The sequence below is a fragment of the Tympanuchus pallidicinctus genome, unplaced genomic scaffold (assembly GCF_026119805.1).
Source record: "Tympanuchus pallidicinctus isolate F22 unplaced genomic scaffold, pur_lepc_1.0 scaffold6, whole genome shotgun sequence".
Taxonomy (NCBI): Eukaryota; Metazoa; Chordata; class Aves; order Galliformes; family Phasianidae; genus Tympanuchus; species Tympanuchus pallidicinctus.
In genome coordinates this window covers 14887027-14903270 of record NW_026294780.1, presented here as the reverse complement: position 1 = coordinate 14903270, position 16244 = coordinate 14887027, and the positions used below count along the sequence as shown (strand labels likewise).

The 16244-nt window shown below is 37.6% G+C and overlaps 1 protein-coding gene across 2 annotated transcripts in view; it reads right to left on the bottom strand.

The window, feature by feature from the left end:
* The window catches only part of MYO16 (myosin XVI), a 345270-nt gene that overhangs the window by 51390 nt on the left and 277636 nt on the right, over nucleotides 1-16244 (bottom strand). For both annotated transcript variants that reach the window (XM_052705804.1, XM_052705803.1), the window contains exon 28: nucleotides 8332-8431. In XM_052705804.1, coding sequence (XP_052561764.1) covers nucleotides 8332-8431 — 100 coding nt within the window. The remainder of the gene's footprint in view (nucleotides 1-8331; nucleotides 8432-16244) is intronic.

Sequence of the window (16244 nt, the reverse complement as noted above, 5' to 3'; positions counted from 1 at the left end):
ACTGCTTTTAATCCTGTCACTGTTGCCAGATATACTACACTGGTAGAGATAAATTACTGAAAATTGGGGCATACTTACCATGGCTAATCTTCCTTAACAAAGCTCAGAAGTGGCTGGGGCACCTTTTCCCTCCTCTCTACTCTAGAGGAAAACTACTTTGCGTCAAATGTTAGAAGTCTCTAATTCTGAATTTTAAACTGACAGACTATGATTGTAACCAACAGCTTTTTAGTTAAAATCAGATGCACTAAAATGGCAAAATCAGAATTATTTCTAATTTTTTTTAATGTTAGTATCTCTTTTCTATTTATCTATTTTTCCCAACAAAATAAGCTTTTTTTGTGTTACTGCAAACTTATGTGAAGGTAAAGTGCTAAAAAAAAAAATGGAAAAACTTGTAAGTAGGGATAGGCTTTCTTTGCATGCTGAAAATGCATGGAATGACTATTTTAGAAAACCGTGTGGCTACAGAAATACTGGCATATAATTTAGCTATTCCAGAATAGCTCCTCTATTCAGACCATCTACTCTGGAGTAATCCTTCTACTTACAGATAGAAGTTATTATTCCAGAACAAAATTGCCTTCGTCCGAGAGTCCTGTTTCTAACAATTGAGGCTACTCTAGCAAAATGGTGTCATTATGTTTACTTAATAGACTCTCTTGAGTGAAGCCTTATAATTTTATAATGTCATATTCATCTGAAGCAATCTCACTGAGTTCTTATCAGACTCTCATACTCTGCTCTCACAGACATGGTCTCATCTTCACTTTCCTGACTGCAGATTTCAGACAGAAGTTTACACTTTTCTTCCCGTGCTTTTAGAATTCTATCCTTGCCTGCTTCTTAGCACTCCAAATTCCTTCTTCATCCATCACCTGGAGTCTGCTTCAGACCTTGCTACATTTCCTTAGGAATTTTTAATCTCTACTTTTTCTCCTTCTTTATTCACAAAAATTGAAGAAAAAGAACTCAACTACTGTCTTCAGTTTAAATTAGCTTCTCTTTCAGACATATAACTCCAAGTAATGAACAAGCAAATTTTCCATGTTTGTTGCAGCAAACCATGCCAATCTCTCCTCTCCTCTCCTCTCCTCTCCTCTCCTCTCCTCTCCTCTCCTCTCCTCTCCTCTCCTCTCCTCTCCTCTCCTCTCCTCTCCTCTCCTCTCCTCTCCTCTCCTCTCCTCTCCTCTCCTCTCCTCTCCTCTCCTCTCCTCTCCTCTCCTCTCCTCTCCTCTCCTCTCCTCTCCTCTCCTCTCCTCTCCTCTCCTCTCCTCTCCTCTCCTTTCTATTTTTGAGCCTCAGGTTTTCTTCCAGGACACCAGAACATCATCTCGACTCCTCCCACCACATCCATTCTATCACTACAAGCTGCAAATTCTGTAGCGCTCATTTAAAAAAACAAAACACCTATTTTATTGTATTCATTTTTTCAAATAATATACTGAACTATCATTACAACTAACTTTGGCTAGCAAAACTTTCGTTTCCTTACTAACATCACTTTATATCCAGAATCCTTCTGTAAGAATAACTGAATTATTATTCATATGGTTGACTGTAATAAAATTATCATGCAGTTTTTGTAATTAGCATTTGTATCTGAGTAGCTCTCAGAAAACCAATGCCTGGATACAGAAATTTCATTAAATTATACTCTTCTGCTCCGATTACATTTCCTCTTTATGGCCCATTTTTTCTTTACACATACCTCCTACCACTTTGAAGCCTTTTTTTTAACCTCTTTATCTCAGGCCTGTGCCCAATCAGCATCTCATTTTTGCCTCTTCCCCCTCAATTCCCTAAAATGCCTTTTGTTTCTCTCTTCCTTCCTCACTGGAAGTCTAAGATATACCTCTCTTTTAGGGCAAGAGATTATGGCACCTGGACAGTAAAAGGGTTAGAAAAATCAACTGAAGGAGACAAAAGGTTACATTTTGAAACTTCACAAAACGCTCTGATAACTAGCAATGCTTACAGCAAAACAAACCCCATTCTCAATTAGTCTCATAATCAACACACGGGTCACATCCATGCTACATTTCAAGTGTGTAACTACTCTAAACATTGAGTTGTAATTTTTTTTGCAGTAGTCAGTTACAAAATCAGTCAAGACAACTGCTCGAGCTTATGGTAAGTGTAGCTTCAAGAGTTCATCATCTGGCTCCACAGACTCACAAAGCCAGTTAGGGGACATTCAAAGAACTAGAGCTCTTTTCTCCCATTCCACATAACAGAAATGGCATAAATGCAGTTACTGTGGTTTCACTTATACTAAGAACTTCATTAGTAGTCACTTGCTACATTTTTTAAGGGAATGAAGTAAGGACAGAAGTACAATCAATACAAATTCATTCTTACATTCAGATAAAAGCTATTTGCAGCTTTTACATCACATGCTAGGTTAATTGAGAGCAGAGATCTAGACAGAAGTATGTGCAGAAGACACTACTGTGTGATATTGGGTTCTATTCACTTTGTTGAAGTTTGTTGCTCCTTACTGAATTAAATCTTATACCATCTGAAGCTGACCAAGAACAAGCTCACCTCCCCACCTTCTGCATAGTCCTGGAGTTCAGTGAAAAGCACAGAACAATCAAAATGCACTGAGTTGGAAGGGACCTCACAGCCCAACCCATTCCATCCTGTGCCATGGGCAGGGCTGCCCCCCACCAGCTCAGGCTGCCCAGGGCCCCATCCAACCTGACCTTCAGTGCCTCCAAGGGATGGGGCACCACAGCTTCTCTTGGCAGCTGTGCCAGTGCCTCATTGCCCTCTGAGTAAAGAATTTCTTCCTAACATCTAAACTAAATCTGTTCTCTTCTAGTTTCATATGCTGGGCATCAGTACAGCCTGTGTCTTCTCTGAACATAAATTGTTTCCTGCTTACCTAGGGGAAAAAAGGTTGAAATACTCTTGCCCTAAAGAAATAGTTTTTTAGTACTTTGGGGCTAAAGAGTGCTCTCATCTGAGCCTGAAATTTTAATGTCATTCAGATTCCTGCAAAAGTAAACCATCTGTGAATTACAGTCATACTTATTTTAATTAGAAAAGCATTAGGGCTTTAAATGTTATTTTTCAAAGTGACACATTTTTTAAAGATCAGGAAAAATTGTCATTGATGACTACCAAAGCTTCAATTACTGCTACAGGCCTCCAGGTTTTTTTATTTTTTATTTTTTTCCTGGGAGGAGAAAGAAAGGATGGGAGGGAGCTGTTCTTTCTGTTCTTTCTTTCTTTCTTTTTTTTTTTTTTTTTGTAAGAGAAGGTGTAGGATGTAGAAGAACAGACATTCAAAACTAGGAATGGATGCTGAGATGGTGTGTAGGTGGCATGGAGGCAGTATTAGCTCATACTTAATAGGTGTCAAGGGAATCTGTAAAGCTGTTCTTTAGTTTAAAAAAGGCAATTTGTGGGAGTGCTGTGTGTTTCTGGCAGTACTTTCAAAATAGCTACCTACAAAAGACAGAGAACTATAATCTAATGATATTTTACACAATGACACACATTTTCACAGTGCATTAATGAAATGTAGGAAAAAAAGCCTTAAAACTATTGTAAAATGTGTCTTTCTGCAGTGTATATGTCTGCAAAAATATTATACACATTTACAGGGCACAGATCTTTAACAGGGACTGAAGTGTTATTTTTAAAGGCTTACTCTCTCTGCTTTATTCAATAGCTTTTCTTTACACATTTTAAGAGCCTTCCTTTGTCTCTGGCAGACTACTGACCCTGCACATGCTGACTAAATCTATAGTCAGGCATAGCTGATGTACGCTCCTAACGTAAGTATAAGTAGTACAGTATTCACGCATGTGACATTAGGTACTTATGCAAGTGCTTGTCAGGGTTTAGACTTTAGGAAAAACTGTCATTCAGCTCTCTGGGAAAGGGCAGAGAAATGGAAAGTCCTGTTTCAGAAGAACATGAAGACCTCATAATTCTTCATGCTGGTGAGGAGACAGAAAATACTGCATCACAGGACAGGAAATAAACAGTAAGAATAAGGGTATTATAGGGAATAATTAGTGGAAAAAATCCTACCCTGGCTTTACATCAAAGGATGTTATGAACCTAGAATTCTATTCTTCCTAAATTCCAGAAGCAGACATAGCACCAAATAAGAAGTGTCTCTGTGTGTGAACTGAGAAACACTGGCATCAGGCAATAGGGACAACAATGGCATAGAAGGTAAACCCTGGGTGTGAGGCTGGAAAACTAAGTTCAGGCAAAAATGAAATGAACACCAGGACCAAATATCAAGTGAAATATCTACAGCAAAAGAAAGAGAAGAAAACAACAGAAAAGGATCAAGAGGGATACAGATAGAGAAAATCAACAGTGAACAAGATAAATTGAGTTGGAGCCCAAATGTGAGATAAAAAATATCAGAATGGAAACAAGACAGAGCTGCTCTGAGGTCAAATGGAATGATCCATCCTATTATTAGGCAAAGGGGATGCAATGGGCTTGTACTGTGTAACACAAAATAGTTGCAGGTGGAGGGTGTTTGGGCCAGCCCTTTGGTAGTACTGGTGAGGTCCAGACTTACTCTGCTTTGTGCTACCAGCCAGTTATTTCCACAAATACAACAGAATGATATACTGCTTGGACAACATAATTTTTCTGAAAAAATTCAAAGTACGGCGAAACATAAACACTGATGTTTAAATCATTTAGCATTAGTTTGGCAACTCCTTCTGGGATTGTTTTTATGTGATCTTCAGAATGTACTTAATTCTTAATTTTTAAATTGCCTCAAAGAAAATTGACTCTCAAAGCAGGGCTTTAAAAAAAAAAGAAAAAAAAAAAAAAAGCAAAGACTTCCACCACAGCTAAGATTACTTAATAACAAATAAATAAGCTGGCATACAATTTACGAGGTTCCTGAAACAAGTTTAACAATGTCCTTTAACAATGTCTGCAGCTGTAAAAACGTGGACTGGAATTAACACAACATCTTTTCCATGCAGCTACCTGATTTGGAGCTTCAGAAGAAACATTTTGACCGACCTTCCTCTATTGTTTAATTCACATCTGAGGAGTCTTCTGATCATACCATTTAAAACACCTGTTTCAAACTGTGTGATCTCTTTTCAAGGCTACTTATAGGAAGAAATGATTATGGATTAGAAGAAACAGGCTAAAAATTGAAAAGATAAGCTCAGACAGTTTTAAAGCAGTCTTATCTTTCAACCAGACAAGTATTCCTAGCAGTCAAAGGCTGAGAGATTCGCTTTTAGTGGAGTTTGGCCTTTGGAAAGCAAATCAAATTGATATAAACCATGAGTTGTTTGCATTCTGGTAAGCTCTATCTAAAGTAACTGAAGAGTTAACTGAAGACCACTGGCCTTAGCTAAACAAAATGCAAATCTCCAAGTTCTGATGAGAAAACTCAGTAAGCTATGAGCTAACTCCCCTTTATTGAATTCATATTTGTAAGCTTAACAGTGTGAGGAATGATAATCCAAATAAATGAAAGTTTCCTTCTGTCAGTAAAAACAGCCAAGGACTGCTTGTGCTCCAGATTTCTCTCACAGTATGTTAATGTTTGCAAGATAGTCATGCTGTTGGGATAGTGGGCTTTCTTTATCCAGTACGTCACTGCATGACAATAAATGAGCAAATAATGTCGATTTCCTAATATAAAGGCCTTAAGATGTTCTGGAGAGCAGCTGAAAATGCAGCAGCCAACACTCCCAATCAATTTGACTCTGAAGTTACTAGATATCATCTTGCTCCCTCCTCTTACATTAATAGCAAAAACTCTTGCTGACTTCTCCAGGGGGTTAAACAAGTCTATTATTTTCATTCTGTCTGGAACAGGAATGGCTTGTTTTGATTTACAGATCTGATTTTCTTTTACATCAGTAGCGCTTAAAAATCACAGCAAGTAGCTAAGCTTGTCATGATCGGGTATATATTTAAACAGAAAGAACAGTTCATCTAGGCTGCACAGAAAACTAGGATGCAAAAGCAGCCTTTCATTAGTAGCTCTGCATTTTTATAATTTCAGTAGTTAAGCACATGGTTGAAAGTACACTGTGTGTCAGCTTCAATTAAACAGCTCTTTTATTGTTCCAGTTTAGTTATCTCCAGCTCAGCTTACTCAAGTAATAGCAACATTTCATAAACCTATCAACACTTCTCTAATAAACACTTTCCTCTAACACAGAAGTTGCCGAATCAAGCACAAAACCCTGGCTAGCACAAAACACTAGAGCTGGTGCTTGCTTTAATGCCTGACTAATAGAAAGAAATAAACCAAAATCAGATTCTCGTATTTGATCTTCTTCACTTGCCCTCAATTTTTAAACAGGCCACAGTACTTAGAAGAAATATTTTCTGTGAGTAGGGTTTGAATGTTGCTGTTCTGCAAGCTGATAAAACATTCTCCGAACACTAGTTATGTGAGAAAGGAAAGATAAATTGTCAAGCAGGAAATAAATGCCAAAAATCAATTTCCTTTACTCCTTTTTGGGAACTCACTTCAGAACACTGATTTGCTTTCCCCTCCTTCTCAAGTTAATATGACTTCTCACAAAATTAGGTAGTCAGGTACATTATCACAAGGAAGTTAAATAGCGTATCACCTAGATCCATCCAGCTATAAAATCCAGATTTTTTCTTCTCCCCAACCCTTCTGCAGAGTTATTGTCACGCTTGTCCTGTGATGATGACACATAAGCAGGAGGTTGATTTCAGATGTGTGTTGCTTTCTCCTAAACTTCATCATTCTCAGTGTGAATATTTTAGCTATCTATTTTTGGTTGATTTATCAATCCAAATCTGCAACAACTCTTCAGGGAAGTGCAGCTAGTGGTATTGGGGAAGATATTCTTTGACTTATTCATGAAGCCAAGTATCAAACAGCTTTTCAATCCCAGCAGTGAATTGTTTGCAGTAGTTACTGCTAGCAACAGTGGCTGAATAAACTGGTTATATATGTAAACCCATATCTCTTGGATGATTTTTACTGATGCACTATAAAATTACTTTTTTTTCCTCTGGCTTTACTAGCTGACATCACCCTGGGTTCCTAGTTCTTCTTTTCCTTACTTTTCTTCCCCCTCCTCCCTGTCTCATTTTTTTTTTCTTTTTCCCTCTTTTCTTTTTCTTTTCTTTTCTTTTTTTTTTTTTTTTTTTTTTTTTTTAAAGAGTCCCCTGCAGTAAGAGCATAGAGGAGACCACCCATGAAAATTGAAAACTGTATAATCCACCTGCTTCTTAGTCACTGAGTGACAATGGTGTCTCATCCACAAGCACTCCTATTGCAATTAACTTACCAGCATCTCCTAAGAGTTTTGATCCTTTCTCATAGCAGTAAGTCCAACTCAATCCTTCTCCTTTATCAACTGCTGTTGAAACATTTTCTGTCCATCTTAATGCTTAAATATTGCACATGGATTAGAAGTTCTCTAAACTTGTTTCTCTAAACTACTACTCCAAAAGCATAGGTAAGCATCCTAGCAACTGGCCAGTCCCCAAACTCCACACCTGCCTCTGTAACTGGTCTGGATGGTGTCTTGTGATATAAATTTCTGTCCTAGGCTTGGAAAAGACCTGAGCCTGAAGTGACACTGCCTAGGAGAATGCGCTGCACTTTAAGTCACATAAAGTTTCCTTTCTGTACATTAGCTTACAGTGTGAAAGGGAACACAATTTTCTTCAGAAACCGCAAATAGTGAGGAATCAGTGATGCTAAATTACAAAGTTACCCTAAGAAGATGACAGACTACTCTGTCCAAATGAAGGTGACATCACATTCTGGTGAAGATTAACTGTGGTACAAATAGGAGGAGATGGGATGGCTTCTTATTCACTGTTTTGTACCTGATGTACAGTGATCCCAGTTACACAGCTCTACCTGAGTCCAGGCACTGGTGCCTATGCAGGCATTGACAAGATGGAAAGTCTTAAGTAAATGTTTTCCATATCCCGTATTACCACAGCATTTAGTACAGCATTTATTGTAGAATTTCACATGAAGAAAATGTTTGTAGCTTTTTTTTTTAATAATTCAAGAACCATTGAAGCCTTAAAATGCGTTCACCAGAAACCTTTAAAAATCTGAATACAAATTTATAAAATGTACATGCTTAATTGAACTCTTTTTCTTCCCACAAGCGTACACTGATTTTTTGACACAGTGATCACAGCTACTCATTTGCTAGAAAACTCAGAAAATCATCTTGATTCTACTCCAAAGCATATATTAAATGTCAAAAGAATATACTGTTGCAAAGGATCTGGTGGCTTGCCACAATGGAAGTGACTCAGCCAGCTTGTTTAAAGAATGATATTTTAATTGCTTTGTAGATCACAAACCTGCCAGCCTTGTAATTTACACTGCTGGAGAACAAGACGACATCTCTCCTTGGCAGACAACTTCTTCTCTCCTGCTGCTGTATCAGCCAAATCTTTATACCTAGAAAAATCAGCAGAAGTAGAGTTACTCTAATGTAGGCCTGGTTGACATTTTGCAGACATTGTCAGTTTTCCTTTGACTTTCAACACTTTGATATCCAAACTGGGAGCTCAGGATTATGCTAAGGGTGAAGTAAACAAGGAGAACAACCACATTAAACCTTTCATATTATTAGACATGACATTGGTTAACACCGGTGTGGAAGTGAGGCCTAAAGCTGAGATTTGCTTCCTGTCAGTTGATTTGACGCCTCACAGAAAATCAATACAGAAAGAATGCAAAGCCTTACTGACTGATATCATGGGTACTGAATTGGGCCACTGAAAAGGAGAAAGTACTTTTCCAGTATGTGTTACATGACATGGCTATTAAGAAGTAATTGAAAAGAAAGCAGCAATAATAAAACTGTTTCCCATCAATCTAGAAAGAAAAATGTCTTCATTTTGAAGGATTTCAATGAAATGCCTTGTAGCAAAGAGACTGGAAGGACCTTGATCATTTGCACTATTGGAAAGATCAAGAAGAGATTTAATTACAACACCAGAGTACCTTCAAAGCATTTAATATTAGGTGTTAAAATGCTCTTTTATGTGCCAGAGTAAAAGGAAACGATTTATACAAAGGCAAATAATGTACAACATTCAAATTGTAACTTATTACAACATACTCCTAGGGAAATTCATTAACTTTCCACATCCTGATGCCACATATTACTATCTGTTCTTGAAGGCATATCTCAGTCTAGATATAACTGGATTTAATGAACTGGAATGTTTTTTCATTACAAAAAGCCAGTTTTGGAAAGACAAATGTGTCACTTATGATTAATCTACCAATGAAACAAGGTTACATTCTGAAGTTAGTGTGCCAGCTACATTTCCTGACATTTAATTTGTTTAGTACTTCAGCAGCTGAAAAGACCCATAACTCTGGTACAAACCAGACTTGCTGTCCTGAGCCCACTTGCACATCCATAGCAGGCAGAGCTGCAGGGCTGGAATGACTCCATGGACATCAGTGGTCTCAGAAGCCATAGAACCTCCAGAGCAATTTCCTCAGGCAAACCGCTGTGAAGTCAAATTGAATCTACACATCTAGAGTCTTCGAGCTGCACAGAGCTCTTGCAGTCTGGAAATGTCAACTGGTTTGCAGAAATCCTGCCGAGGACTCTATGCCTAAGCCTACACTAGTAAATGCTATGTGAGAGGAATTGCTTCTCATGTACATTTACAGTAGAAAACTGGGAACTCTAGTTTCTCAGTAGCTCAACTATGGTCCCAAAGACATTTGCTTGATGGATTGTTATTAAGGCTGTAGCCATCTTGTTTCCATGCTAGCATCAACTGAATTTTCTTAGAAATCATGCATAATCACAGGTATTAGAGAGACAAAAACTGGAAAGCTCAGCAGCTGCTGACTGAAACAAATACAATTATTTAGCAATGACTCAGAATCCATGATGAAAAAACTGTGAATGTGGCCAGTCTGAAACTCACTCACAGGAACAACCCAGAGAAATTTATTTACTCCTGAAGCAGCATCAAATCAGAATATAAAAGGCTGAAATTCTAAGTTTGGTTCAGATTTACTTTATAACCATCCAAATCATAGGACTCAAAAGGATAACCACTCTTCACAGTTTGTATTATACAAAAGACCAGACAAAAATGGTCTACTGATTTTCCCCAATCTTAAAAATATCTGAAATTCCACTACATCACCTTGAGAGTCCCATCACTGTTCACAGTTAACTTCTACCCCTTAGAGAGGCTCCTGGTCAGAGGAGTGTAGCCTAGTGGTTGTGGCAGCAGAGAAAGAGCTAACTATCCAGTTCTGCCACAATCTTCCTTTGTGAACATAGGAAGCCATTTCAAAAATAATTTACCCCTCTGTAAGGTTAGTTATTGAAAAGATGCATTCCTAGTCTGAGTTAGTCACCTAATTCTCACAACAGGCTGCAAAGACAAGAACTTCCACCAGTGGCTTGCTGTGAGCATTCTAGACACTCTTCTTAAAATGAGAAGAGATTGCCCTCTGGAGGCACTCTTCTCTGCTGACCATAGATGGACTCAGAAGAGAAGTTTTTAGTAGCTCCGAGGGTTCTCACCTTTAGGTCTACTTACCTGACCAACTGACTCATCTGCAGAGTGGGGACTAAGAGAACTTCCTTATTTCTCTTGCCTGTATTTTTCAGATGCATTGCCTATCTAAGCACTTAGAATGAAAAAGCACCTTCAAGTTTGGTATTACCATCTGTCATTTCTGACCAATCAGTTTTATCTTGTCTAAGGCTGTTTAAAAAAACAAAACAAACAAACAAACAAACAAACAAACAAACAAAACAAACAAAACAAACAAACAAAAAAAGCACCACAAAATCTGCAGGTATTTTTATATCCAGAATGTTTCCTGATTTTGTTATTTTATTCTCTAGTGCTGACACCATGGAAGTAACAGGGATGAGCAAACCACACCTGTTGGTGGCAGCCCAAATTTGCCATAGACAAATGTGAAGGTGTGATGATAAGCTTACTTGTTGTTTTTTTTCCCATTTCTTTAAACCTAATTTTAAATTAGTTAAAGTGTTAAAAATTTCTTCACTTACGGTTTAGGTACTTTTTATATTTTAACTTTGTTGGTACCCTCAGTGTTACAAACAAAGCAAAACAAAATTGATAATAAACTGTGATGTACAGGAAGAAATAAAAACTGAATCAACAACACTATGATCAAAACACAGAATGGTTCATCTTTAAGATATCAGATAGTTTCTAATGTGAATGGAAGCTTGTGTTCCTGTGTAGACAAGATAATTTAATGTCCTGTTAAACTTAACGCTTTCATGATCTCAAAAATAGCAAAAAGAATTTACTATTTGTCATACTTACTGCATCACAGAAAATGGTAATAAAAGTATGAATTTATGATGCAGGCTTGCATAGATAAATTTGAGTTATGTGCAAACACTGGAGCTTGCTTCTGGGGAAATGCAATCTTGAGAGTCTTTGAAACCTTCCCTTACCAGAGAATTCTGCAACCAATGCAGCCCTAGTTCAGCCAGGTGAATGAACAATTGAGTTAAATACCAGGCTTCATCTCACTAACAGATCATATATTTTGCCCCACATAAATAACACAGAGAATATTTGCAAGGCATCAGAGAGGATCCTGAGGGACGCAGTAAGCTATCTCGCTAACAAAAAACTTAAGTCAGGTAAAATATACTTCAACAAAACATCCACTGGTGAATTAGCTATGCAGACTCTCTTAAGAGACAACAGAAGACACGATTTGGGATATCCTGTTGTAATTTTGATGCTTAAAATAGGTCAGATAAATTGAGTACTGTAAGACCGTTTCTTTCCACTGAGTACAAAGACAGCATACACTCCCGACTCTAGCAAAGACATCTAATGTTAGACTGTGTACTCCTTTCCTAGGCAAGTCAAGAAGCTGATAAAAAGTAAGATGTCATGGCCTAGCCATAGCTAACCATCCACTAATGGATCCAAAACAAAATACAAACCAAATAATTTAAAGGATTACACTGAATCAGCACATCTTCACCACCATGCAAACACGAATGCAGTGTGCATTAGGAAATGCAAGACCTCTTTGATTGTGCCCTCCTTCCATTTACAAGTTACCACCAGGGAGCTTTCCTCAGCTCCATCCTTTCAACAGGAAATCAGTGTGTGATTTCCTCACCTTTGTCCTTAACACCCTTCTGTTCCCAATCTGTCATTTTTACACATCTAAATAGAAGAAAGACCTTAAGGCTAAACAGGCTGGCACTGTGAGCATGCACTGCCAGGCTGGTACCCTCTGGTGTTTCAGAAGCTGTTCTCTGACCTCTTCTCTTTCACTTCTCATTGATGCTTTTTATCTGATCATTTTCTCCCTCACTTCCCTAAGTGCACAGCTGACAAGACTCAGCAGGCTGTTTTTTTCACCTGAGACAGAGTATTCCTGAGTTCAGGTTATGGCACAGTAACTCTCAGTAATGCTCTCAGGCTCAGCGCGCTAATTGATTTACACGCAGTGTGAACAAACAGGCTGTGGGGCTGCACTCCCAGTTCTGTATGCACACCAAATCTTTAAGCGCTGGAATAAACACCACACACTTGATTTCAATAGCACATCAACGTAATAGAAGATACTAATGGAAAGAACACTGCAAGTGCAAAGGGCACTAAAACAAGCAGCTCCAAATCAACAGCTTACATAAACCACATAGATGTCCTTGAACTGAAGCCTCAGAACTACTTTGTTTTATTTCTTTAGTATATGCTATTCTTTCTGTAAGGTCTTTCAAAATGACAAAGTCAGAGATACCTACCAACTGCAGTCTAATGTCCGCTGTCAGAGGTAACTTTTAATAACAGGTCTCAAATCCTTCCTGAAAGCAACTCCTTCTCTCCATGTCATTGTCTTGCTTCAAAAACAAAACCACATACGGCAGACACTGAAGCCGCCTTATAGCAATTCTGAGTAAGGCAGTTTTAGGTGTTACATATCCAAACACAGCTTACGCACAAAAAAAGTTGGTCCTGACAGTGCCATTCATTGTACTGCAGTTTGCTCTTCTCTTTCTTGTGTTTATTACAATGTATTCTGTTCGCCAAGTTAAAATAGCATGATTCAGTAAGATCTATTCAAAAGGTAGCTAATAAAAGAAGGCAATCCAAATTAATCTGGATCATGCTAAAAGAAATGCAAAAATTGTCACCACAGAGGAATAAAAACAGGCTGCATTGCCACGCTGAATTCTCTTTTCTTCCTTTCTAAACTTCTTTTCTTTCTTTGACAGTCAGTAACAGCTTGATGTATTGTTATGTCTGTGAAATATGTGAAATAGATGGACTTTGTTTGCAATACTTGTCACTATATGCTCATAATTCAAGCTCTTCAGTTTTGTTTGTTCGGATTTGAGGAGGATCGGGAGAGTGGGTTAGGCATGGTTTGTATTTGAAAAATCTATCAAGTAAGAGCTGAAATATCTAGAGGACCTATTTACCACAGAAAGAGGGTAAATACAGGATGTCTGGAAATTTTTCAAGTGATAGAAATCTCGTAAAGACAGTCACCAGTAAAGAATAGGATCGAATTTTGATTCAAGTTATGTATGTACAAAGGATACACACTTGTTCCAGTTCTCTGTGTTATATCCCTTTTTTTTTTTTTCTTAATTAAAGGAAGAACCTAATTATTTTTGAAATATGAGTACAAGGGAAATTCCAGGTAATTAGAAAAGGTGAAATAGATTATTTTCATTTCCAAGAAAAGAAAAGAAAAGTTATTCAGCCAAATATCTGTACAATACACATAACACACGCAAAAAGCTTGTTATCCAGCATGGTTAACATATTAACATCTAAATCAGGTATTCAAAATTTTGACCAGAATAAATCCAAGAACGGAATGAAGAGAAAGATAAGTTTATAAAGAACAGATTAGAGTAGACAAAATAGATCGCATTTGTGGCTTTTTTTTTAATAGAAGTATAAAAGGGCTATAAGTTTCACCTCTATGTGAAAGAACCATTTTTGGATTGAGTCTGCTTCATGCATACTTACAGAGATAATCCAAATTGGTGTGGACATGAAAATACATGCATGAAGTGCAATTTGCCTGACAGGTACGAAACGATGAAGAAGTATACATGGCAATACACCAAAACTCTACACTAGCTGCCTACTGCACGAGTACAACAGTGTACAACAACCTATAAAGCAACCCAGGACCAAATTGCTAGATGTGAAGGCCAACTACAACTAAGAAAGACATTAAAATTTAAGTCATTCTGGAAAAAAAACGCGAGCAGTTTTATTTTCTCTGGGTTAACCTGATAGACAGATATTTGTAGGCAGAAAGAAATCTGGAAAGCAATAGCGCTACTAGTGACCTTACAGCAAACTGCCCAGTTACAATAGCTTAATTATGGAGTTTTTAATAATGCCACCAGATACCAGAAACTTTTCAAGTGATGAGATATTCTGATTTCCTCCTTCAATGATTAAAATTTCATTTCTTACATAATGGCAGACAACCATGTATAACATACCTATGGAAAAGGGAAAATATATTCAGGTGACATAAATGGTATGTAACTGAGAAAAAATAGCAACATTAAGGACCAGGAAACAGAAATGGAAATGACTCAGAAAATCTGCAGGGCAACATTTTACTGTGACCTACGTGTGGGTCAGCCATTTGTCTCAGTGCTGAGTTTGGCTCAGCACAGACTTTTGACGGAGGATCTGGGCCACGAAATTCACTGGATCAGAGTAACCTTGTGCAGGAAAAATCCATCTGGAATATTTTAATTTAGACTAAATAATATATAAAATTAAAATCTCATAAAAAAAACTACTTTGTGAGGGGTGACAGACAAATGACTTACAAGGATTTTTTTAATTTCCTAAATGTTATGGGTTTTTTTGCATTAGGTTTTGTCATCCTCAATCTTTTCTAGATGTCCAAATATAACTTTCTGGAGAGAAGAAATAATGAAGATATATGTCTTAATCCTAGAATATTTATTCATATACTTCACGTAATTAAGCAAGGGTTTCCTCATCTCAGACAGCAGAATAATAAACAGAATGTTCAGCTCTTGAGATTAGTGGATTCGGCTATGCAAATGAAAAGCGAATTCACAACACCTGCTAAAGATTTGCATTACAATACTTCGGCATCATCTTACTTAAAGCTGACATTCCCATTCAATCTAGATAAAACAATGTAAAAAATGTATCTATTTAAAGAACTAGCAAAAACTGTCACTGAATCAGAAATCAAACAGACTATCATTCTTGTAACACAAACACCTTCAATTCTATACCTTCAATTCTATATATATAGGTTTACATTTACCTCCAGATATAAAAGCCTTCTCCACAGCTAACTTCCTTTTCATGCTTTGGCACTCCTTAGAAACACACACAGAGCAGGAAAATGCTTCCCTGTATGTACAACATACTGACTACAGAACAAACTTTAACGTTATCTGACTCCTAATTTGATTCTGTATAACAGAGATGATACAATAGTGGTGTAGTGAAACCAGTTTCCCTTCTCCACAGACACTGCCATGTGAAAACAGGGCACCAATAACAAAAGTCCTGCAAAACTCAAACATCTAAAATCATAGAAAATCAAAATCTATGCTCTTCCAAAAAAAATCAAAATAAAAAATACAGAGATCAGAGCAAAGGAATTTCTGGGAGCTGGAGTCTAAACATGACTGAACAGACAGGTAAATTTCTGCTGTTTCCTACCTCAGAGAAAAAACCTGCCCTGTGAGTCTGAACAACACCTGGCTGCTCATGCTATACGGAAACATAAGATGACTTTTTTTAAGAACACAACCCTACAAGGCAAGGCCTTTGGTGATTACCATACTTTTGCACACATGTCTTCCAGGAAATTCATGGCTGGGCCTCACCAGCAGGCCAGTGTTAGGCAGGTTAGGATAGAAAGTCATTCTTCAAAGAGCACAGGACAAGGCCATGACTGCTGACAGACAGATCTGAACAGTCATGGATGTGATATTACAAGAGAGGACAAATTAAGAAAGGACTTTAAAATGGTCTTCCGAAAAGGACGTGCTTGGGTCTGGCTCTTGTCTCAATTTTTGAAAAACTGAAAACCTGCAAATAGGTTGTGTAAAGCAAAATGAATCATGGTGTGTACAAATGTAAAAATGACTTTTAAGGAAAAATACACAAGGCCTTTTCAGAAAGGTGATGAGACTGTGAGCTGCAATGCTGCAGCCAAACTAGGCTTGCACAGTTTCCCATTTGGTCTCCTG